Source organism: Musca vetustissima, unplaced genomic scaffold, assembly GCF_032173495.1.
Source record: "Musca vetustissima isolate MV318-11 ecotype Yass unplaced genomic scaffold, APGP_CSIRO_Mvet_v1 utg704, whole genome shotgun sequence".
NCBI lineage: Eukaryota > Metazoa > Arthropoda > Insecta > Diptera > Muscidae > Musca > Musca vetustissima.
Genome location: NW_026876336.1, coordinates 271,357 through 297,312, shown reverse-complemented (window position 1 = coordinate 297,312; position 25,956 = coordinate 271,357). Strand labels below are relative to the sequence as shown.

The 25,956-nt window shown below is 35.0% G+C and overlaps 1 protein-coding gene across 1 annotated transcript in view; it reads left to right on the top strand.

Moving 5' to 3' along the window:
* LOC133338887 (optomotor-blind protein) overlaps positions 1-25,956 on the top strand; it is a 103,868-nt gene that overhangs the window by 29,957 nt on the left and 47,955 nt on the right. The window contains exons 2-3 of the mRNA XM_061547013.1: positions 7,243-7,356; positions 7,506-7,668. Of these exons, the coding sequence (XP_061402997.1) occupies positions 7,243-7,356; positions 7,506-7,668 (277 nt within the window). The remainder of the gene's footprint in view (positions 1-7,242; positions 7,357-7,505; positions 7,669-25,956) is intronic.

Below are 25,956 nucleotides of genomic sequence, written 5' to 3'. Positions count from 1 at the left end.
ATGTTTTTTGTAAGTTTTCTTAAATTCTTCTTTCGTTAAGACCTTATAGAAGGCATTATAGAGCTTCAGTCCCCGAAGAAGTAGTGAGGTCTGGACCCTTATCTTTAAAACGTGGTACAATTCTTTCAAATCCATAGCCTAGTTTTGGAGTTATCTTGAAAATAGTAACATGCGCAAAATATATGATTTTCATTTCTCCCGCTTGACATAACCATTAATTCTGATATTGTTAATAAATGTTAATTAATTTTCTTTTATCCGTTTAATTGTCTAACCACCCTCGTTAATTACTCTTTAACTACCATCCTTGTGGGGGCAACATCCTAGCCATATTGTGTTGTTAATGAAACATCAAACTCAAGTGAATTGTAATAATTTGTGTGTTTTCATGTTTGGATGTAGAACTATTCGTGTCGGACTGTTGTTGTTGTTGTGTGGTTCTCAACTCCTAGGGATGCTGTTGATGATATATTTTGGGGGCGTTACCGGCTGTCAGTCAGACGCTGTGGCATATTTAATAATAATAAAAAATGAAGGGAAAAGGAACAACAACAGCACCAACAAAAAGAGAAACATTTCAAATTGGTTTGTGTGTGTGTTTTGTATAAATGGACATTTGTCCATGGAGCGCATCCTGGCGCTTGGTCATTTATATCCAACAACAATCACTTCCACATATAATTTTATTATTTATTGTTTTTCGTGAGTGAGTGTGTTTGTTGTGCGTGGGTATTTAACCACCTGAGGATGAAGATTCCGAAGATGAACTCCTCTGGCTTTATTTGTTTAACAATTTTTGATTGTGGGTTATTTATAGCCGTTTTTTATGGTCAAGGCATAGCCCTAAATTACCTTGTTTATGTTTTTTTCCTTTGGAGGGGTAATTAGTGTGGCCACTCGGGAGTTTGAGACGAATAAAACAGCAGCAGCTGCTGCTGTATATCCTTCGTTTTTTATGGAAATAAAAATAATTATCATTTTTTTACAACATGTTAATCGCTCCTGTGATCCTTATTTTTTTTGCTAAATTCGATTTGTCAAATAAATTCATGACTCCCCGGGTAATTTTTTGCATATGTAAATTGTAAATTCATTCGATTTTTATTGAAATGTTAAAATGCAATTGCCAAGCAATTGTTTTGATATTCAAATTGGTTCATGGAATGGTAAAAAAACAGGACATCATTGGATAAACATCTGACTGACCCTCTGTTACACATTTAGACAAAAGGAAAATGTCCTTTTTTATCTCCACTGATCGTGTTGACAAAGTCCTTAAAGATTAATACCAAAACTGTAAGACGTTTGTCAATGCTGTCAACATGGTTATCTCCACAAAGGACACCTGCAGTCCTGGGATTCCTGCATACAAAGTATCCAAAAGGAAATAAATTTACTTACAATATCTGTCATTTCCTTTGAGAAGAAGAATTGATCGATGTGAGGGATGTTTGGATCTGCGATAAAAACAAATATTTCACAACATAGAGAGAGAGAGAGTGCCTGATGTTGTCATCACCAGGATAACTCACTTACAAAAAGGACAGGTGCAATTATGCGCCGTGGAATAGCTAAACAACTGGCTTCCATATTTTGTCTTCAATGGAAACAAACCTAGGTGGTCCGTTGCTATGTCATAATTATTATTATTGAAAACTTGACAAAAATGGCTAAAATCAAAAATCTCAATTTGTGTTTAGAAATCCTTTAGTAGACTTTTTTGTTTTTGGTTTCCTTGCAAAATGTTTGTCCCCCACCTTCCATGTTTGCGACTGGTCTGTCGCTCGTGTTGATGATAGTGTCTGAAAAATAAGAACATGTCCAGCATAATCATTCAACTGGGGGTTTTAGCTCGTCAACAGGACGCTGCTCACAAAAACGTGACTTCAATTTTAAAAGAGAAAATATATATTTTTTTTGCGTTATGGCCAAAGCTTAATCAACGAAAAATTATGACTGGCAAGTAATCACCAACCAATACAGAAACATTTTATTCACAACTTGCAAAACGAGGAATGCAATATATGACAACATGGTGTAAACATTTTTCAGAAAGAGAGAGAGAGAGCGAGAGATACAGTGGATTTTAATGGGAAGAAATATTCAGAAGAACTTAATTAAATAATATTTAAAATATATATTTTGATTTTAGGAACTTAAACATGTAGAGAATTAAGCCTAAAATATTTAAAAAAAATTTACTTCAAATAATTTTGCATACTTTTTTTGGATATCTGATTAGCTTGATATATTCATTTATTTTGTAGCCATAACTCTTTTTGGATATAGCTCCATATATTCAACTAAATTTTCAAGATATCCAAAAAATGTAAACTTGTCTTTGAACAAATTTTAAAGTAACATTTCGGAATTCTTTGCTTTGGCATCTCTTAAAATATAGATTATAGCGTCTTGATCCGAAAAGGATTTTTGGAACTGATGCTCTTAACTTGAAAATTCATTTTAGTTTCTCTTAATATCTAACGTAGTTTTTGAGATATCCACAAAAAATTAAGTTACGCAAAATAGGGTTATTTTTCATATGTTTTTAGTATCAATACTCTGCGGTCCATAACTTTTTGGTTTTAAGCCCTGGCAATTTACAGTCAAGAAGGATATAGTTTCTACACCCCTCACCTCTTAAAAATGATTTAGATTATTCCATTAGCTATTAAAGTTTTCGAGATATGCGGAAAAAATTAAGTCATATTTGTCAAATTACTTATACCGAAATTTTCAGAATCTTTCTATCTCTAAGACCTTGTTAGTGAGTTATAGAGCCTTAGCACCAAAGGAACTTATGTAGAATGAAGCCTTATCTTTAAAACGAGGCCTCACTTTTATCAACCTTACATATCCCCAAAAAATAGTAATGTTTTTAGTATCAGTACTCTGGGGGTCGTAACTTTTTTATTTAATGCCCGACTTATTTACATTAAAGGAAAATATTGTCTCTATATTTCTTGACTCTAAATAGTGGCTTAAATTATTCCGATAGCTATAACAGTTCTCGAGATATGCGGAAAATACTGAGGCATATACTTCAAATTATGCATTGGAAATATAGGCAAATCGCGTTTGATGTAAGACCTTGTAGAGTTGGCTGTAGAGCCTCAACTCCCAAAGTATGGAATTTTATCTTTAAAATGATGTTTATTTTATTAAAATCAAAAGCTTAGTTTTTCAGTTATCTTATAATGTGCCCACTGTATCCCTAAAAATGCCTTCCTCTTGACATTGACGAAATTCTTCTCAGCTCAAAACAACAGCAAAGCATTCAGTTATTGACTAATCAAAAGAGACAGTCAGAATAATTTTTAAGTTTTTTTTTTCTGGGCCTTCCTTTACACCTTAAAAATACAACAACAAAAAATTGTTTGTTTCCTCAACATGTTGACAAAAGTTTTCAACAAAATTTAACCAACAACACAAAAAAAATCTACCTCTTTTTTCGCAATTTTTGGGAAAACATTTTGAAACGCTTGTCTAAAACATAACAACAATTGGCCCATGATGTCATATTTGGCCCAAAAAGTTTTGCAAAAAAAGAGAGAAACACACCAAGAATATTTTGCAGACAAGACAGTCTTCAAAAAAAAAAAAAAAAAAAAAAAACGAACAGAAATTCTCAAACAGTTTTAAAGAACGCGTAAGTAAGCAATACCAAAAAAAACCCAACAACAAACAATGAAAATTGTGTGTGTTTTTTTGCAAAAAATAAAAAAAATGAAATATCCAAACAAGCTTATCAACACGATGGTAACAAGCCATCATCATTCCTAAATACGTGTATCTCGTTGAAAATAAGACATGTGTGCGCTGGCGCACAGAGACGCCCCAAAAACGAACCGGCAGTTAGCCGGGCCAGAAAGAGTGGTTAGGCAGCCAGCAGCATTGGTAGTCACAAAGCAAACAAGTTAAAGAGTAGCCAAAGGAGCCAGTTGGAAAATAAGCAGGGCCAAAAACGCAACTAAGTATGTGGGTTATGGTAAGCGAGAGCTTCGCAAAAGTGACTAACAAAAGTCAGCGTCATAATTTTGACGAATAATGATAATCAAGTAGGGATTTGTTGGTCCTTCGATGTCTTGAATAACTTAGAAATTATATCATGGTCTTGTAAATAATAATCTGCTAATAACACATTAAAATTCCACAATTTTTTGTGGGAAAATAGTATCAGTTGGCTCTTAATCCGGGTTTAATAATAGTTTTTGGTTTTTTAATATTTTTTGTTTAAATAATAACTTATTGAGATCCCAGAATTTTTTGTAACGTCTTAAAATAATGAAAAATATTCCAATCCACTGGATTTTGGCCTTTTTAGTCCATAGAACCCACTTGTGATTTTTTTAAAATGGTCCTTCGACCCTAATAATAGTCTTTGGGGTTCACTAGGTATATTCCTTTATTGGATTAATCGATATTCGACTTACGTACCACTATAATTTGGGGTACCCAGCTAATATGTTACCCTTTAGTACAGTAACTGAAATGGTCCTTCGAGTAGGGAGGTTATTTTTACAAATGGTCCTTCGATGGATGTTTCTATTGCATTTCCACTAAAATCTTAAATATTTTTGATATTCGACATCAATCACATTTCTAAGGCCCTTAACCCTAATCTTCTCTTTTCCCCAAAACGGCTTAAATGGTCCTTCGCCCTTTAACATTTTTTTCTTATCGACACTCAACCACAAATTTTTGATTAACAACTGTTTTGATCTTCATTCTTTTTGGCCTGCCTGGCCTTATCCACTGGGGAATAGTGGTAATCGCTCAAACGAATCAAACAGAGAAGATCTCACAAGAAAAGGCAGAAAATAATATATTTGGTAACAAGAAAAAGAAACAAACAAAAACAAACAACCAACCTTAAAGATGGGCGCAGCGCCTGCGCCAACTTCGACAGCATAATCCAGGGAAAGACGTAGGACCCCAAACACAATGCTTACCACTAAAAATTAGCAATGTGGCAATGTGTTATCAATTGTTGTTTGGTTGTGCTGCTCTCTGTGAGCTTTGTTCAACAACAACCAAGGGCATCTTCTTTGGCCATGGAGATCTTAGATCAGGCACGGGCAGAGCATAAAAAATTCTGTTCTCACGCACTTGTCTTTGTGTGTGTGTCAATGGTTTTTCAATTGGTTCAGTTGAATGTGTGTGAGAGAATAGCGATACTTACTCTCGCGAGAGTGCACGCGTGCGGTGCTTCGCCCGACTGTGTCTTAGATTGATGCGCCAAACGAGGTTTGCAGAGAAGGCACATTAAGAGGAGGAGAGTGTGCGATTCTTGGCGAAGCGCGTGTGTGGTGGCCCCCGATTTGTTGTGTTGCCAAAAAATGTAGTGAAGAAGGCGACAACATTTGCCCAATGCTGCTGCTGAGGTTCCTGCAGCACGACCAAGATTATGATGATGACGACGACTTCGATGCCGGGTGATGATGTTGGTGTGAGTTCTGCCAACTGGCGCCAAGTTTTCAATAATGGTTAACGAGTTATTGAAAATAAGCCCAGGGCAATGCAGTCTACCAAAAAGAAACACACACGGGGTAGACGGCAGACTCTGGATAAAGTGTCTGCGAAAAAAGGGGGGCACACAGAAGATGTGGAGATGTGCGTTCGTTATAAGGCACAAAAACTCCGGCTTTCCCTTGGCCTGTTAATTGCCTCGGCAACAATTTTTTTTTCGTTGGGGAACTGTTGTAGTTTGCTGCGGAAGGAAGCAAGGTGAACGCTTAACTATTGACCAACAAAACGAGAAAAAAAAACAACATTTATGCTGGCCGCTTAACAACTGGTCCTGGGCTTAGTGCAGATAGAATCATGAGCTGGCCTGTTTTTTTTTAGGGATACCAACCATGAGTTGGACCCCCAGTTTTTTCGTTTTTTTCTTTGCTTTTTGATCGCCATACAATTGGACAATCTATGTAGTTTAGTGGGCTTGTTTGTTGATTTTTCGCTGACGTCTGTCGCCGTGAATTGTGTGTCTGTCCGGCTTGGCGGCTGTTAATAATATGGTGATGATGATGGCGATGAGGATGATGATGACGATCAACGTCGTTACTTACGAGACGACGAGACATTCGTTAAATTTGATTCATGAGTCTAAGCCAGGATAGTTGTTGGCGTCTGGTTCTCCTCTCTGCCTCTGCAGAGGCTTGGAGAACCGAAAAAAGATTGAGTGATTGCTGTTGCAAAGTTATAATTTTCATATTTGTGAGGTAGTTTGCTGGTGGACGAGCAGCAAATAATAAACGAAATAAATGAGAATATTGATGAACGTAGAAGGAGCTAAGTGTTGCAGGAGCATGGACTTCGTGGCATTGCCAAGTGATGGATTCTCTCCTCTTCCCTTTGCCCCCACAAAAACCGTGAGTTCCACAATGCACTCTCGAAAATGCTGCATGGCCGTCACTATATTAGCCTGACTTCACTGCTGTTGGTTGGCTGTTTGGCATGGTCAATGTTGGGCGCCACTGGCGTTTTTTTTTGGATTTTTTCACTCAACATCCCAGCCTTTCAACACGTTCGTTTGTGACCAAATAAAAATGTTTGTTTTTACTTAACTAACTGTGGTTGCTGCCACAACAATTTCACCAAATTGGACAAATGAAGCCACAGCATTAGGCCGCTAATAATGGGTGGCTTCATACAGCCAAGCTAAGGGATCTGCAAATCTAAACCATTATTTCGTTTCAACGCTGGTGGTAGTTGCAGTTACTGCAGCAACTGTTCAACGTGTTCTCGGCAACCATGGTGTTGATGCAACCATGTTGCAAGCAAGTCCTTTTTGGCAAAACAAATATCAATTTACTCTACTGGCTGGCTGGTTATTTGGCTGCATGGTGGTTTAAAAGCTACTGCCGGTCAGCCAGGCTTTCATACTTGTAGCCTTCCTCACACACACACACATTCTTACATAGCATTTAGACATAACTTTGAAATTTAAATTTTCGTGCACTTTTGTTGGCGCCACATTACGGTGATCGGGCCATAAACCAAACAGTCAGGCAACCAACCAGTCAGCAACTGACCGCACGAACCTCTACGCCTGTTTATTTTCATTTTTTTGGAGGAGCTTATGATAAACTCGATAATGATAATGCTTAAGAGGCATGATGTTGTTGTTGGATTTTTAACTAATAATTCTTGAAAATTTTTGTTGTAATTATTTCCCTCTCAGGGATTTTTCTAACAAAAATTTAAAAAAATAATAAATTCTTGTTTTTTTTTATTTTCCAGACAAATGTTCCCGCAAATGAAATTTCGTGTATCTGGCCTAGACGCCAAGGCGAAATATATTCTACTGTTGGATATTGTGGCTGCCGATGATTATCGTTATAAATTTCACAATAGGTAAGTAAGGAGAAAAAATTCACAACCTCCTACTCCAACCTCTCCCAACCTACTCAATCCTCTCCCGAACCTATCAAACTTTAATTTTATATATTTGTTTAATTTTTCTAATACATTCCTTTTGCTTTTTTGTATAATTTTTTCTATAGCCGCTGGATGATTGCCGGCAAGGCCGATCCCGAAATGCCCAAACGCATGTACATCCATCCCGATTCACCCACAACCGGTGAACAGTGGATGCAAAAAGTTGTCTCATTTCATAAACTAAAGCTGACCAATAACATTAGTGATAAACATGGATTTGTAAGTACTGTACGTTTTCTTTGTTTACCAAACAAAATTTTTACTTCTATAAATAAATGGGGGCTTCAAGGTACCCAATCATTTTATATATACAAAAAAAAAAAAAAAATCATCGGCAAAAATATGTTATTCGACAGTTATCAGCTAAAATTCATAATAAATGTGAAGTAAGACTCCCGATAGAATTCTTTATTCCCTTTCCCTTTATTAAATGGTCCTTCGACCTGCTCAAATAACTGTCACTTTTATTTCTCAATGAGCGACAATTCTTCCCAATGAGTTTGAAATAAAATATCGTTAAAATAATTCCCAATGTACTTTTAATGGTCCTTCGACTTCCAATAAGAACTGTGTCATTGTGTTATAACTCTCTAAAGATCCCATTTTTCCTATTAAAATCTTAAATCTTCGATCCGCTCTAATATCCGTCATATTTTTTTTAATTGAGGTATATTACTACTCATTAAGCAATCAATAAAATATATTTGATAGAAAACCCATTTTCATTTTAATGGTCCTTCGACTTCCAATACACTAGGTCAAAAAAAAATTAATGACCTTTCGTCCTTCGTTATTGGGCATTTAGGAATAATTGTTCTCTTTTTAATGGTCCTTCGACCTCCAATAATACGTTCGGTTGGTCCTTCGACTACTGGAAAATTCTTCAAATTATTTCAAATGCCCAATATGATCCCCATCATGGAATAATTAATAACTTATTGAGATACCAAATTTGTGACCTAATTACTAGGAAAAATCCTAATTCCTTCAAATGGTCCTTCAAGTCAAAAGTTGAATATGAGAATCATCTTCCGAATCTGCAGATTATTTTTCTTATAACATAATAACTTATTGAGATTATTTCTCCATTTTGAGACTGTTTTCTCCATTTTCATATCCTTTATCGCCTTTCTATCTCCTTCTCACATTATTTTGAATTTTTAGCTGATGATTGTTTTGTGTTTTGTAATTTACTCTCGTTTTAAATATGAATTGAATTTTTTCGTGGAGTTGGAGAGACAATTTTCAGATGATAAATAAGATCCTGTTAAATTGCTGCTCAGCGAATTCAAATCCTATTTTTTTGGGCGTAACAAAATTCCATAACACAAATTGAAAAGAAATATTTATATTAAAAAAAAAAAATTATTTGTATAAAAAATACAGCGTTCTTGTGGACTTCTGATAACTATATTTTTCTTTAAATAATTATTAAAAACATACTAGGAAGAAATATGTTTAAAATTATACTTTAATACATACCTTTGCTTACATATATGCTTACTAAGAAGGTGTAAGTAAGTCATTTGACCTTCAGCATTGACACTTGGTACATTATCAAACGATATGATAAAGAAAATCTGATAATCTCAGCAGGGAATTATTAAAATATGTATCGTCATTCTTGGCAGGAAAAAGTTTCGAATTTTATTTACTTTTGCGTTTAACTTCCTCTGTAAATAGTTAAGTAATCACTTTCCATGATTTTATTCATAGAATTGCTCGTGAATGCGTTGTTACTTCTACGAAAAAATATAAAATCATTTATTTTTAGAGGTAGCAGAATCTATGTTGCTACTATGTTCCTTGTGTAATGGTTTTTGGGACCCTCTGCTTACTTGTGTGCTTACCAGGCACTTCAAAGTCATCGGGAAAAATTGTCTTTACTTTAATTTTTTTTGGTTAATAGAGAAAAAATCCTCTTTTTTCAGCAAGGAATGGTAAAAATTATGTATTATTTTCTTGGTTGGAGGAAATCTTGAAATTTATTTAATTTTTACTTAATTTATTCCTAAGTAAATAGTTAAGTAATCACTTTTCATGACCTTATCTTTAGATTTCTTCTTCAATGCATTATAACTTCTATGAAACAATATAAAATAATTTATTTTTATGAGTAGCAGAAACTATTTTGCCCCTCCTATCCTCGTCTAGTGATTTTTGGGACCCCACTGCTTACTTGTATGCTTACCAGTCACATCAAAGTAATCCACAGAATTTGTCTTTACTCTAAGAAAAGAATTAATTTCTTTGGTAATTTTTCTTAACAGTAATCCGTTGCCTTCCCATCTCCATTCATATCTATATGCCATAAATACTGTGATATGCCATACACATACTCGTACTTCGTAGTGATGTATGTTTTACTTGTACAAATCGGTGATAAAATGGCAGAATTAATATCTATCTAGCAGCTTTAGATGGCGGCAGCTTCCATTCATGTTGTTGTTCGTCGTCGTTCATTGAGGATAGTGTTGTTGTTGTTGCATTTATTCAATCAGTCTTGGGATAAGCCAATTGCTTTGGCTCTTTGAGCCTGCCGAAGACTAAGACGCCGCCGCCGTCGTCGCCACCGTGTGATCATGTGCAGCTCCACACAGCTTTGCTGGGGACAGACAGACATTTGTGTCCAATATGCAAAAACGCCAAACCTATCCAGCCGTGTCAGTTGATGGTCTTCATTGAATTTATTTAGTTATGAACGATGGAAGGTGGGGATGAGCCTGCTGGACCATGGTGCCACAAAGAAAAAACAGCATATAAAAATTTTACTTTGCCTGGCTGGTTGGCTACCGGAGAGCTGGAGATGAGTACCAAAAAAAACTCGGCCTCCCGTTGCGTGTTTATGTTGTAATGAACGTCGGAACAAAGCTGGAGAAAAAAAATAAAATAAATTGTAAAAAACCTCACTTCCAACAGATCTTTAAAAGCAAGCCGATAAACCCAACTGACTATTCATACCGACAAAAGATCAATAAAAAAACGTAGCAACGTTCGGACAAAATTAAAATTCTGAGACGATTAATAAGCTTGCACGCTTTGTGTGTGTTCCAAAATGAAAACGACGACAAACTATTGCCATCAATTTTACGAGAGAGAAAGAAAAAAATTATTGGCAGTTTGGTAGCAATCGAACAGAAAAACGAAGATAGTTATGAAAAAATTGTCTTTAGCACTTTAAATGTCAGTGGAAATGTTGATAGGTTTTTCTTTCATCTACATCTGTGACTCTTCTTTTTCTTCGGGGACAGATAAAATGAGATACATGTGTCATTATGAAATAAGGACATGCAAAACTTGATTTATGGAATTCCAATTTTTTTCCAGAAACTTGAAATTGAGAATAGAAAAATTATATTGGATTATTTGTGAGTAAATAGTAAAGTAATCAGTTTCTTGAAATTATGTTAGGAATTTCTCCACAAAATAATTATTATTTTAAGGACATTTAATCAAAATTGTCACTTCAATGTTGTACAGAATATGATCTCAAGCTCTGCCAATGATTTTTGTTAAGTTGGGACCCTTCTGCTTACTTATATACTTACATGGAATCACCAAGTAAGACAGCAATTTGTTGAATATTAAATGTAAAAGACAAATTTTAAATATTGCATTTCAATATATAATAGATAAAACAAGAATATTTTTTATGTTTAGAAGGGCTTGTTTGCCAAAAGACTTCCCGGTAAATAGTCGGGTAATCAGTTTCCTAATATTTATCCTAAGCTCCTCTTCAGATGAATAAATTTGAAAATCGAACAGTATCTTAACTTTGATGACAAAGTAAATACATTTTATATATCTTTTATTTGTTTGCGTTAAAATGAAACCCTTATGCTTACTCATATGCTTCCAAAGAATCACAATTGTAAGGTGATTGTTTTTGTTTACTAATTCCGTTTACTAATTTCTACTTAAAATCGAAACGATGAAAATATTTAATTGTTTGTTACGATTTGTTTGCATTGAGCTTACCCGGTAAATAGTCTGGCAAGCAGTTTCTTAAAGATTTATTTTGAGCTGCTCTTCAGAGGAATTATTTTTAATGAGAAAATCAATCAGAATCTCAACTTTGATGATAACCTCATTATATTGTACAGTTTAGTTATTTGTCTATGTTAAGATGAGACCCTTCTCCTTACATCTATGCTTACTAGGAAGCCAACAAGTAAGCATTTTATTCAATATTTCACATTTCATATAAAATTCCTTTTGAAAACTTTTCCAACTGGATTTTATTTGACTTTTCGTATAACAACCACTCCCACTTTTTTCTTGTAATTTTCGAAGTTAGACCCCTTTAACTTTGACATCAAAGCTTTTTAGTTTAGAAAAAATGGGCGTCTACTAAATATATATTTACCTCGAACTGACAAACGAAAACTTTTCAATTCAAAGAAATTCAAATTGATGAGTTCGATTGACAAAAGTTGTTGTTCGTTTTTTTTTTCTTGTCCACAAAACCGTACCTCCTCCTATGGTTTCAGAAAGTAAAACACCCATTACCCCATTATCGTGCAACTGACTGACAACTTAAAACCCATATTTATAGAAATTATTTGTGTTTTGTTTTGACATTAGAATCGTCGTTTTTGCGGCGGCGGCCGCAGCCGGGCGACAATTTGAAAATTCCAATGTGTCACAGCAAAACTATTTAGACACCTGTCACCTTCTCAACACACTTAACACACAAAGCCACAAAGTGTCACGAGGCTTGTTATTAATTCTGGGGCCGAGGGTTCAATTATCTGGCAATTGAAAGGCGGCCGCTTATGGCAAATGAAAGGAGCAGCAGGATAACAATTGATTGGTTATTTTTTTAAATTTTTTCTAGATATGTCGATGGGAGCATTACCTTGTTTTCAACTGCTCAATGAACTGTTGAACTGTTAAACTTGGACATTTGTGTCAGAGAGGAGGACGAGGTGGAGTAGGAAAAAAGTACGGCAGAACACAAATGAAGTGCGTGTCAAATAATAACCGCAAAACTTAGCTTGGCACAGGACCGTACCGCACCGTGTGTTGTTTCGCCGCCATACAATTCCCATATGTGTAATAATTTTATAATTATAGTTTCAAAACTGGTGTGTAACACACTTTGTGATACATGCACCAACACAATCACACCGACACACACATAGAGCCATACTTTTTTTTATATAGAAAAAAATCTACAACATATCGCACTTAATTTTAATAATAGAACGAACAAAAAATCTAACGGCTAATGAATAATAAGCTTCAAGGAGAAAGGGCGAGGGGAGGAGGGAGGGAGGGGTGGTAGTTGTAGGAAATAGATATTTGTAATGAACCTGAAGGTTAAAAAGGTCTCTAAGCTTTTCGTATAATTACATGTGGTCTGGAATTCAGGGGAGGTAATTTTTTTTCGTTTGTGTGTGTGTGCAACGACAAAGTATAAAGAAATTAATAAATTAAAAAAAATAAATAATAGATAAAAGAAGTTTGGAAATTTTGAAATAAAATTTAAATTATAAATAATTCCGAGTTATTTTTTCCCATTTGGAGTATTTTTATTAAAATTTTATTAATGATACACTTTTCTTAATTAAAACTTAATATATTTTCTCAATAAAAACTATTTTTCGGAGTCAAATTTCCTAAAAATTTTTGTTTCGGAGTATCTTTGTTTGAAAAAAAAAATATTTTTATTAATTTTTAATAGGAATTGAATACGGAAATAAAGAAAATTTATAATTTTTTTATAAAACAGTGATTCGGAGTTAATTTCGTTAACTCAAATTTTATTCGGAGTATTTTTTTATTAAGATTTTATTCTTAGAAATGCATATTTTCTAGAAAATCAAATCAGAATACATTTTCTTAAGAAAAACAGCGTTTCGAAGTATTTTTTATGAAAAATATTGATTCGGAGTTAATTTCGTTAATTTAATTCGGAGTATTTTTCAAATTAAATTTGAGTATTTATTAATTTTTCTTTTACGGAAAAGCGATTCGGAATACATTTCCTTACTGAAAAATATATTCTTAAGAAAAATAATGTTTGGGAGTACTTTTTATAAAAAAATTGATTCGGAGTTATTTTCGTAAATTAAAATTTAATTCGGAGTAATTTTTTAAAATTAAATTTGAATATTTTTCTTTTACAAAAATTTCATTCGGAGTAATCTTTTTTAATTAAAAATAAAATATTTTATTCGGAGTGTTTTTCTATAAAGACATTTTATACGAAATCCTTTATAAAAAATCACATCCGAATACATTTTATTTAAAAAATAGAGTTTCGGAGTATTTTTAATAAAAAAAAAATTATTTTGAGTTAATTTTGTTAATTATAATTTAATCCGGAGTATTTTTTCAAATTGAATTTGAAAATATATTAATTTTTTTGCGGAAAATCATTTTTCGGAGTCAATTTTCTACGGAGTATGTTTTTAAATAAAAAATACGATATTTTATTCGGAGATTTTTTTAACTATATTCATTTTTTATACAAAATAAATTCGGAACATTTTTCGGAGCACATTTTTTAAAGGAAAATAATTCAGAATACATATTTTTCTATAAAATAATTTCATATATTTTTATTCTATTTATTCCGAATTTTTTTATAAAAAATTTTAACCTTCCTTTAAACCACATACTCTATATTTTTGAGACCCACTGTAATTTACCATTAAAGACAATTTAGGGGTGTTGCCGTTAAAAAGGCTACCACAATTTCCACTCTCTAACAATTTGTTTTTGTTGTTGTTGTTGTTATTCCTTTTTTTAATGCCCAGCAATGCCTTTCAAACTGTAAACTCTTTACAATTTGTGGTTACAAAATTAACTCAATTCTCTTTCAGAATCAAACACATATGCCTATGTATGCATGTATGAGTTCACATGTAAGCATGTGTTTGTGGATGGCTATTTGCGTGTGAATACTCTTCAATACTCTTTATTATTATAATGATAATAATGTCGTCGGCCATATTGATTTGCACGGAAGAGCAGCAGCAGCAGCCTTCGCACCCTTTTGTTTAGCAATAAAAATTCCCTTTCAATTTGCGGCCAACAATGTTGTTGTTGTAGCTGCTGCCCATGTTTTATGCCATCGGGTTTTATTTGAAATAAAAATGCGGTCTGTTTGTAGTTCGATCGTTTGATAGGGGTTGATGGGAGAGTGCTATGAAAACCAAACACACACACACTCGCACACAAATTCACATGCATGTGTATAACTGCGACGGCAGATGATCAGCAGCGGGTTTTCATACTCATTCCCAATTCTTTATTTTTATCCAAAAATAAAATTAGAATAAATCAAGCAGAAAGTTTTCAGATTCAGGTTCAGGTTCTTAAAGGAAAAACACGTTTTCTTTAAATGTCACCCAAAGAAATGCATACACAAACACACACGTGTACATATATGAGTGTGTGTGTGTGCATTTGTCTGCCTTTGAAAGGTTTTGTGCCTGACTGACACTGGCAAAACAACAGCTAAATTGGCCAAATGAGAAAAAAAGACCTTCCCAAAATTCCTTTGATTTTCTATTTCAATTGTTTCAAGTGGCCCACATGAGAGGACATTTTTGCCCACTCCTCCTCCTCCTCCCATTGGGCCAACATCCCACACACACACACGGGGGAAACTGCGCCACTATCTTAAGTATGTGTTGTCGTCCGTCCGTCCATCCTGCCGTATCCAAGATGATTACCAGGATGTTACGTATGACTGAACATCAATTAAGTTCAAAATAGACATGGTTATCAGTTCGGAGTCTGGGATATTTTTGGGTAATTTTGTATGAAAGAGTGGAGGGGGAGTGGAAATTCCAAAATTGGTTTCACGAACTAAACTATCACACACATTATTGACATTTTTGTTGTCCTCTCGAGAAAAAAGGACATATATTTAATGTGTTTCTGGGTAAAGTAGTTTGGTAGTCCTGGGAGACCAGGTCACAAGTAGATTCACATAGACTTGTGTCCAAAAGTGAATTACACTTCATCGGTGGATGCCATGACAATATGGAACTAGACATTCCTAGGGAATAGTTGAAGTTAAAGAGAATTTGTAATAAAAGAGGAATGTAAAAAGGACATTTAAATTATAAATAATTTTTATAGGGAATTTTGGCGAAGATACTTTACTCGGAAAAATTATTCCGCAGAAGAAATGTTACTCCAGAAAATTGTGTTAAATTTAACCCTTTTTTTGTAGGGAATATTTATTCGTTGGGAAAATTTTAACCGATTTTTTTCTTACGACGAAAATTATCCTTCGATTATTTTCTTTAGGAAAAAATATTATAAATAATTTTTATAGAAAAATTTGGCAAATAAATTTACCCCGAAAAATATTCCGTAGAGGAAATTTTACTCCAGAATAGTTGTTTAAATTTAATCCAATTTTTTGAAGGGAAAATTTATTCTTTGGGGATATTTAATTCGATTTTTTCTTAAGGAAATTATCCTTCATTTTTTTGAAAAAGACTGCGTTTAATTTACATAGTAAGGATATAATATTCTGGGATTTTATGCTTCAAAAAATTTGACATTTTGTGAAAAGGGGATAAATTTCGTATCCCCCTTTCACTCCTTTTCCGTAAAAAGGACCCACAAATTGCATCTGCCTTACCTCTTGTTCCAATATCGAGGCATTAGATCACTATCTTGACAACATCTTGGTTCTAAATTTCCATTATTCTTTTGTTTGCTAAAAAGGACAAAAATCGATTGTCTGACATTATGGTTCACCACAAAAATTTTGTCACATTTTTTTTGGGTGACTAAAAACCCGCTCTATCTCCCTCTCTTCCGTTCTCTTTCCAACATATATGGCCCAGCCCTTTTCCAGGACCATTTGATTAGAACATGTGGTTAAGTCATAAAGATAGTTCGATGTATGATGTTGGGCCATGGATGGCATGGTTTGGTTATTGGACAAATGCGTTTTGTTATCGGCGTACTAATGCCCCCGTTTCTCATTGTTGTTGTAGTTGAAGAACAACAAAACGATTAGGCGTATGAACATTTGTTTGGTCGCTAATCTTTGGCGGAGATCTCAACACAAAGCTATTAACCTAAAGGACCATGATACCCTTTTTTATCTTCTTCTTTTTGTTGTTGGTGTGCCTTCATTAAATGTACACCACCAAGCGGCAGACAGACAGCCACGCCGACTGAGGATGCATTTGTGGATGCAAACCATGCTTCGTTCCGCAAGCATTAGAAGCCAGAGGAAGTGGCAGCATTCAGCCAAATGCCATGCCATCATGGCCTGGGTATATATGTCAATAGATAAGCCATCAAATGTTACACACCGAGATGCAGACACAAGATAGCAAATGTTTGCCTCAGCGCTTCTTTGACGTTTTTGTGGCCAGAGCTGCTACTTAAAGCCAAACTGACTGCCAGTCAATTTTTTTTCGGGGTGTGTTTTAGTTTTTCCCCTCAACTCTGCTCAGGTTCTTTGCACTCCAGCCAAAGGACATTGGCAGCAGGGCGTCAGCCATCCCAGCCAGCATTCCTTAGCGTTTTATTAGAGCAAAATTGCAGCAAATATATTTTTTGTTGTTGCTGCTGAATGCTTCGTCGTTAGGTGTTTCGTTAGGTTGGCAAAATGAAATTGTTTGACGTTCCAGAGTTGTGGAATTTTCTCATTTTCATTTCCATTTTAATATTTGTTTTTTGTTGTTGTTGTTTTTTTATTTGCATTTGCCTTCATACCTTTGCTGGGCTACGTTTCGTTTTTTTGTGCTGTTGTTGTTGTGAAAGCATGTAATATTTGTTACAAGAAAAATATTTTTTTATATAAAAATAAAACGAATGCTTGGAATTTGGAGTTCAGTTTATTTTTTCCAACAAGGGAAGTTTGTCACACCTTTGCCACTGTTTTGAAATGGAATTTTTATTGGGCCACCATTACAGAACGAAAAAAAAACTGCTTCTCTATGTCACCCAAAACCAAAAAAACGAGACCTTTAAAGCGGGTGGTGGTTATCCACATTTGGTGGACATTTTTGCGTGTCTTTCTTTTTAAGGTCGAATCCAACTCACACATACACACACATGCTCTCGGCGAAGACGTCAAGCATAATCAACGCCTTTAAAATTAATGAGGCATGTTTAGGTTTTTTATGACATTTTAACTAGAACTATAAAAAAAAGTCCAACAAACAAATGAAACAAATAAACCCGCTGTTATCCGGATAGCCTCAGGCAATAAATAAAGCAAAAACAACAAAAGGGAGCAGCCACAAAAAAAAAACGGCAACCAAATTTTTGGTAGTGGCCAAACGGCCATTATGACAATTACCAAAAAACGCACCAAGACTAACCATTAATGGTTAACGCGATAATGTCAAATCCTAGTGCTAAAAACATTATGTAAATTATAACACCGTCTCAGTAACACCAACCCCCCAACACTTCAACAACACCACCACTCCACCTAGCGCCATCGATGTGGAAACATTCCAATAGAAACAAAAAAAAAGAAAATATTGGGCAGGACTCTACTATTCGGAATTTGTAAATAAATCATAAAATAAAATTACACGCTTTGTATTTGGATTTATGAGAGCGAATGGTCGTCCATAGCTAAGGAAATCCGCATAATAAAATTATTAGGAAATAAGAAGAAGAATAAAAAAATATTAAAGGAAATTCGAGAAAACCTAACCTAGAAGTGGATTTCGTATAATATGCCTATGTAGGGTACCATTGAAATAGTTATAGGATCTACATATAGAATATGTAGATAATTTTTTATAAATAAAATACTCGGTATTTCGAAGAATTATTCGAAATAATTTTTAATTTTGAAAAAAAAAATTATTTCAAAGCAGAAAATTGGCTTATATTTTGACATGGAACAAATCTTCCGATTATGTTTCCTGCATAGAAATATCATTCGGAGTAAAAAATCTGAAATACATTTTTTTCACAAAAAAATTTTGGGAGAATAATTATTCGATCTCTTTTATTAAGAGTTTATTCGGAAATTGTCATATTCAAAAGAGAACTTGAATTTGACTTCCTTCCTATTATGGTTACCCAATTTCCTCTAAAACGTAATTTGAAACCCTTAACAATCTTGGGACCATTCTTCAGTCTTCTCATTAATTGTTCGAAAACTATTGTGACGACAGCATAATTAACAGAAGCAGCAGTTGGTTTTCTATTCTAGAAATTCTTTGTGCCATTCTTGGGACCTCCAAAATGCCTACACGGCTAGCTGAGTGGCTTTCTGTCGGGGCCAAACAATCAAAAACACCCAAAAGACAATGAAAAACGGAAAAGAAAGACAGACACACACACAATTAATTTACCAAGCCAAGCAACACATTGACGGTGATGATGCTGATGGTAGGCTCTATAATTTGAATGCCGGACAGACAACCCGACCGACAATCAAATCTGCCCATATTTGTTAAAATCCCAGCCATGGAGAGACGGCACAGCTTCTTTTCGAATGTGTTGATGGGTGCGACGACAGATGAAGACAAATTTACGTAGATTACAAAGCGTTGAAAGAGGCAATGCAGCAGGATAAGGTTGGCTCTGGCTCTGTGGCTCCTCCAATCATTGGCCATAACATTGCTGATGTGGATGTGGATGATGATCACATGCTGGGCCACAATGAGTTGGCGGCTTGAAGCTTACAAGCAGTTGATAGATAATAATAACGCCAAAACAAAAGCCAGCCAGCCTGCCTGCCTAACCTAACCGAACGAAACGAACGATGATGCGCAGCAGAGAAACAAGCGAGCGGTGCGAAGACAATTCAAAAGAAGAGCTATGTTAATGTCAGCTCCACAGCTTGGCTAACCACACAAACACAGCCAGCCATCAGCGCTGTGCTGCTCTCACACAAAGGAACAATAACAAGGATGAGCGAAGGATGAACGCGAATACTGGCAATTCGCAAAAGGACAACAAAGAAATTAATTTCTTTCACGGAGATAACAACAATGACAGCAGCAGCCACAACCACAGCAAATGCCCCACCAGGAGTTGAATGATAGACGGGGGCGTTCTTTGTGTGGTACACAATCGCACACACAGAAAAACCTCTTTACCTCCGCGGAATTGAAACACAATGGCAAGACGTTTATACAGACATTTGATCGCACAGAATAGCCGCTTCCCCTCCAAAGAAAACCGAAACTTTAAAAACAAATTCTGTGCTTCCTACAATACTGCTACTTAGCGAGTAAAATATATGACAACCTTTTCGTTTTTCTTCTTTTTTGTCAGTCATTGTCATCACCATCGTCGTCATCATCCTCATCAGGAGCAACAGCGTTGCCACAAAGGATACCATTGTCAACCAGCCGCAACTAAAGGACACACTTCAAGCTAATTCTTAGCTCTATTTGAAAATACTTAGCTTCACACAAACACACACACAGGCAGACAGACATAAAGTGACAGCAATAGCAACAACAGATATTGTCAAATTTTTCAGCAACTGCGTTGTCAGGATTTCAACAGGATTTTTTGTCAACTGAATGGAAGGGTTCGGGCAGGGGAGAAAATTCAATGAAGAGGAAGTAGTGATATTCAGATTTTTTTCTTCATTGGGAAAAATTGGTAAGAAAATTGTACGGTGGCAAAAAATTATTGCGATTTTTTTTCTGAAAAAAATTCCTATTAAAAATAAGTCTAAAACGGTATTCCTAAAACGTTCTGAATTTTTTTTCCTAGAAAAAATTCTTTCACTTTGTTTTCAAAAAAACAGACAATTATTCCGCATTTTTTTTACCAAAAAATAATATTTTTGTTAAAAAAAATATTCCGAATTTTTTCTTAGAAATTTTGAATTTTTTAATAAAAAAATATATTTTTTTTATAAACAATAATATGCGGATTTTTTAAAAAGAAAAAATAATAAGTTTTTTAATAGATTTTTTCAAATATTTTCTTTTATTTTTAGAATAGAATAATTGCAAAATCATAAAAAATCTGAATAATTTTCTATAGAAGAAAATCGTCAGCTTTTAATACCTAATCCGTCACCGCCCAAGTTCCGCATGCCACAAACTTATTTATTTCCTTAGCTGATTCTCTTATGGACTAGATTTTTTAAAAATAAAATCTACAACCTATTTTTGTATACCTAGCACAAAAGCAAACACACATGGGGGCCCAAATTCCAAAGCAAAAGCAGAAAAATTCACTACGCTCACAGTGTTTACATTTCAGTAGGTTGGTTGGTTCGTTGGTTAGGGGAGGGGGCTTGCGTCTAAATGGAAAATGTTTCAAATTAACACTTTTATTATGTCATCACACTGGCGGTTATTATTCTAAAATGTCAAAATCAACTAAACTATGTAAAGAATAGAACAGATACACAGATATGGAACAGGCATGCAGTGAGGCAGATAGATAGACGGACTGACTAACTGAATGGCTGACACACACAGATAGTTAGAATTAACTAAAAATCATTGCATGGTTAAATGCTTGGTTGGCATAGCTAGCCAAACAAAAAAAAAGGAAAATATAAGAGAGCGAGAAAGAGACAGAAAGAATAGTGAACTGAATTATTTGCTGCTGGTGCTGCTGATGTTTTTGTTGACACCAACTAACATTTCAGCCAACTAATTATCACATGATTATGGATGAAGGTAAAGTGTTTTCTAGGATTTGTTGCTGTTGTTGTTGTTATTGTTTTGCAGGGCTTTTGAAAAGCTTTTTTTGTTATTCCAACTAAATATGGTACACGAATGTGGTGTTGTTGTGTGAAAATATGGGGATTTTTTGGAAATTTTTTACCCCATATAAAGCAAAGTGGCCTAAGTCATATTATCAAAAAAATAAATAATTAATTAAATAAATGTATAAAAAAATATTTTTTTTTAATATATATACAGAAATATATTTTCTATATATTTTGAAACTTATCACTTTTTGTATTTCATTGGCAAATTTTCCCATTAATTATGTTTTTATACCCTTCACCATAATATGGAGGGTATATTAATTTTGTTTTTCCGTTTGTAACTCATCGAAATAATCATTTCCGACCCTATAAAGTATATATTCTTGATCAACGTAAAATTCGATGACGATATAGCCATGTCCGTCTGTCTGTCCATCTGTCTGTTGTAATCACTCTAGCGTCTAAACGAATTGAGATAGATCTTTTGTTTGCAGGCAGGTCAAGTTCAATGATGGGCTTTATCGGTCCACGTTTAGGCATAGCTCCCAAATAAGGGTACCCCCCAATTTTCGGTATTTTGAGGTTCTTGAGCGCATTTTTCAAATTCGCTGAAATTTGGTACATTGAGTTCTTATAGGGTAGCAAACCTCTCCACTAAAAATTATGAATATGGGTCTATATTTTCGGATAGCCCCCATATAAGGGTACCCCAAAATTTGCGGTATTTTGCGGGGTATGATCGCATTTTTCGAACGAATTCGCTAAAATTCGGTTCTTTGAGTTCTTATGGGGTAGCAAATCTCTATACTCAAAATTATAAATATAGGCCAATTTTTTCGGGTAGCCTCCATATAAGGGTACACCCCAATTTTCGGTAATTTAGGGTTCTTGAGCGCGGTTTTCAACCGAATTCGCTGAAAATTGGTACAATGGTTTCTTATTGTGTACCAAATTTCCCCACTAAAAATTATAAATATGGGTAATTTTTTCGGGTTTTGAACCCCAATTTTCGTATTTTAAGTATTCGCTGAAATTTGATATTTTGAAGTCGTATATGGCAACAAATCTCCCCACCAAAAATTATTAATATTCACCCCCTTTTTAGGGGTAGTCCCCATATAACACCCTTTTTATATTAAAATAGTTATCTGATTTGTTTAGTGTGTTGGGGTTGGGTAGTCGTTACGGGAAATAGTCGATTTTTACCCTACAAAGACTATTTAGCTATCTGTTGTAAGCATTCCGCCTTCTAAAGATACTGTGATAAAAAAAACTCAAACATGAGGATAATGAAATATATCGGCAGACATTTAGCCATCTTCTCAATATAGTGATACCTCCTGAAGGAAAGAATTGGGATAAACAATTAAAATATTGGATTCAAAATTGGCATATACCGGTCATTAATTAGTCATAACCCACTAATAATGATATCCCCAAATATTCAATATTTCTTGCACCATGTAATCAATAATGGTCCCTCTTTAGGCAAAGCCTCATATAACTTTGTAATCTAAATTACAGTAGTTTGAGGATTTTATACTATACCATGCGTTATCAGTATCAGTCCACTTTTTGGATTATAAAGATTTTAGGAAAAATCCCCATTTAAAAATTTGCTGAAGTTTGTATTTTGTGTACATAATGGTTTACATAAATCGGTTTGTAGAATTAGAATTATCGGTATATGCCCACTTTTTGGTATGTTCCCTATATTTTCATTGCATGTATCTGTCAGTATAACTATGGTGGAGGAGGGTATCCAAAGTTCGGCCCGGTCGAACTTAACGCTTTTTCACTTGTTTTCTTTAAATACAAATCGAGAAATAACTGAAAAACTGTCAATGATTAGAGTAGTTGTTGTATTTTCATTAACGTGCAGGGTGTCAAAAGAGCGGGGGGAGAGAGAGGGATTAGCTTTGAGTTGTCTTTTAAAGGGCCCTGGCAGTGCAAATTGTGGCGGAGATGAAGGTATAAACCCACATTGCTTGGGTTCAAGTTCCTCTGTTAGGCATTGCAATGCACTTTACATTAAGGCAGGTAGGCATCAGCCAGCCAAACAGCTAGCTAGGTGATGATGATGGTCTGCGAAAAAAGGAAAACAAACAGCTCAGAGAAAGAGAGTAGGGAAAATGAAAATAAAAACAAATGAAATGCTGGTTGGCAAAATAGTTCGCCACTGAATGAGTGAATGAATGAGGGAGGTGATAGGGCTGAGAGGTGGATGACTGACAGACTGCAACTAACAAAGCAAAGTTGTTAATAGTGCTACTGTTTTTGTTTTTTCTTTGCCTTAGTTGTTGTTTTTATTTTATAGCTGATTGCAGTGGCTGGGCGGGTGGCTGTAGGGGCAGGTTGGTTGGTCGGATGGTTGCTTCGTTCGTTCATTCATTTGTTTGGTTTGTTGGCTGGTTGTTGAGCTATTCGTGTAACTTTGTGATGTGTTTATATTGACACGCTAAAACCATGTTTGTGAGCCATAAAACAAGGTGACATCCATCACATGCAGCAAGCACAACGTCAAAAGTGAGCTCTGGACAGCTCAGCTCGCTGCGCTTCGTCTCTTGTTGTTCTGCTGTGATGTGTTCATGTGTGAAAAGCACAAAATAATTTGTGACAAAGCTTAACATGTAATTCATTCACTCAGTTACAATTCTACACACACACACACACCTCTCAGGCCCCCTCTCTGCACGCCCCAGAACCTTAGCTATTAGCGCTAGATAATAAAAATAAGGCATTAAACCGACGGCCCACCTCAATAATAATAATTGAGGATGGAGGAGGAGGTAAACGGCTGATATTTTGCAGCTATTGAAAATAGCTTGGCGCTAATTGAGTGACATCCTATTTGCGTGTTAAGCTTAAGGAAAACACAAAAAAGCGGCGGTGGCAGTAGCACCAGCAGCTACGTGTTAAGACTAGCCAATCACAAGCACACACACAGAGGGCAAAACTGTCAGTTGAATAATTTTTTTTAAATTTTTTTGTGATAAAAAATAAATAATTTTGAAATCTGTTGTTTTTTTCAACATTGCCTTACAACTAAGGCCTTATCTTTGTGTGTGGACAGTGTAAAGCTGTCGAGAGATGCCTTGAAACATTGTTAGAGCTGTTGGCCAACATTAATCATGATGGTTGCAAGTTGCAGAAGAAAAAAAAACAAAAAATAAGAATAAAGCCGGAAAATGAAATTGAAATGAAATAATAGATGGCAAGCAAAACATTCCAAACAGACAATGTACATACGAGGTCCGTCCTGTCAACGTCTTAATTGCGGCAAGTGGCGTTTGGGTATTAGTTTTTGTTTAAACAGCGATTTACTTCCACTGTTTTGTGTTTGGCCCGGCCAAATAGAAAGGCCTTCTCTGGGCAAATAAGACCCCGATGTCTTCATACAAAGTTGGCATATCAGTTTTTTTTTTCTTCTGCTCCCTGCCTTCCTCATCCTGCCTCTTCATTTAATGTTTTAGACAAACAAGTGCTACTGCCTTCCGAACGACCGGCCGGGTCTAAAAACCAAACTGAAATTTAAGATGCTGCCGCATAATGGCGCTTTAAATGCACTCATAAACAAACAAAACAAAAAAACGTTTAATGGTGACAAAGGCAAGACAACAAAATAAATACAATACAGAAGCCACTACAACAATAACTACACAAGAGGCACAAACGAAGAAAAAAAGAAAGTAAGAGTGGTAGAAAACAAGTGTCTGGAAAACCTTTTTATTTCAAATCAAATTTACTTAGCGGAACAACAACATCAACACGATGAAAAAAAATTGTTTGTTGTTGTCTTCATCATCATCAGCAGCATGAAGATGTTGTTTAAATATTGGCTTGGGTTGCAGGAAAAATCAGTTTTTTGAAATGTCACCAAAAAACCGCCAGAAATGTGCCTAAAAACCAGTGGCACTACCGGAGGTTGATAATGTCAACTCTGACATCGAAAAAATAAAATCCACTTGGACAAATGGATAAATTAACCTAGGAAATCATAGATTTTTTCCCTCTGCGGCTATGTTTGCTTGTTTGTTATTTGGATAAAACGATCAGAAAGACAAATAACAAACAGAAAAAAATGAATCAAGTGGTGATTTTTCAGTCTCCATAAATGTTGAGTCAGGGTCTTAAAAAAATTAAAAAAAAAAAACTTTGAAGAAAGACAAATTTGAAGTTTGAGTAGTGGATCGTTACAGGTTGTGGAAAAAGGTAAACAACATCCATTGATTATTGCGGATTTTGGAAGAAAGGAAATGTTTCGATAGTCAACACTGGAATTTAAAGTGAGAAAAAATTCGAGAGAAATTATTTTTTTTATTTAATAAATTTTATAAAGTAATTTAAAACCAGTGAGCGGAGCAGTATAGTCGGACGGGGCCGACCATATGATACCCTACATAACTTCGACGAAAATCTAACTTTCTATGGTTCTATATTCAGAGCTTATGCAATATTTCGACATATTTGCACCCTCTAGACCGACTAGATGTCAACAAATATTTCTAATATTCAGTAGACGAGGACTGTACTTGTCCAGGTTCTCTTTACCGTGGGTTATGTTGAGATGATGAGCTTTCAATTGTAGCCTGTAGATCGACTTGGAAAAAGACACAAAAAAATTAAGTTTTCGGTCCTCTTCATTCCAATATTTTTATCTGATCATCACCGAACATTTTAGGCATTGTCGTTGACCATAACTAGAACTTCATGGAATATTTCAAAGCTATCAGCGCTATATTTCCGCCCTCTAGTGGGGTAATGGGTTACTAAATAATATCTGAATATGTGAGCACCAGTCAATATTTAAGTGTAACTCCCGCATCCGAGTACATACGACAATATAATTGGCATCAGTTTAAAGGTCAACAACTCCT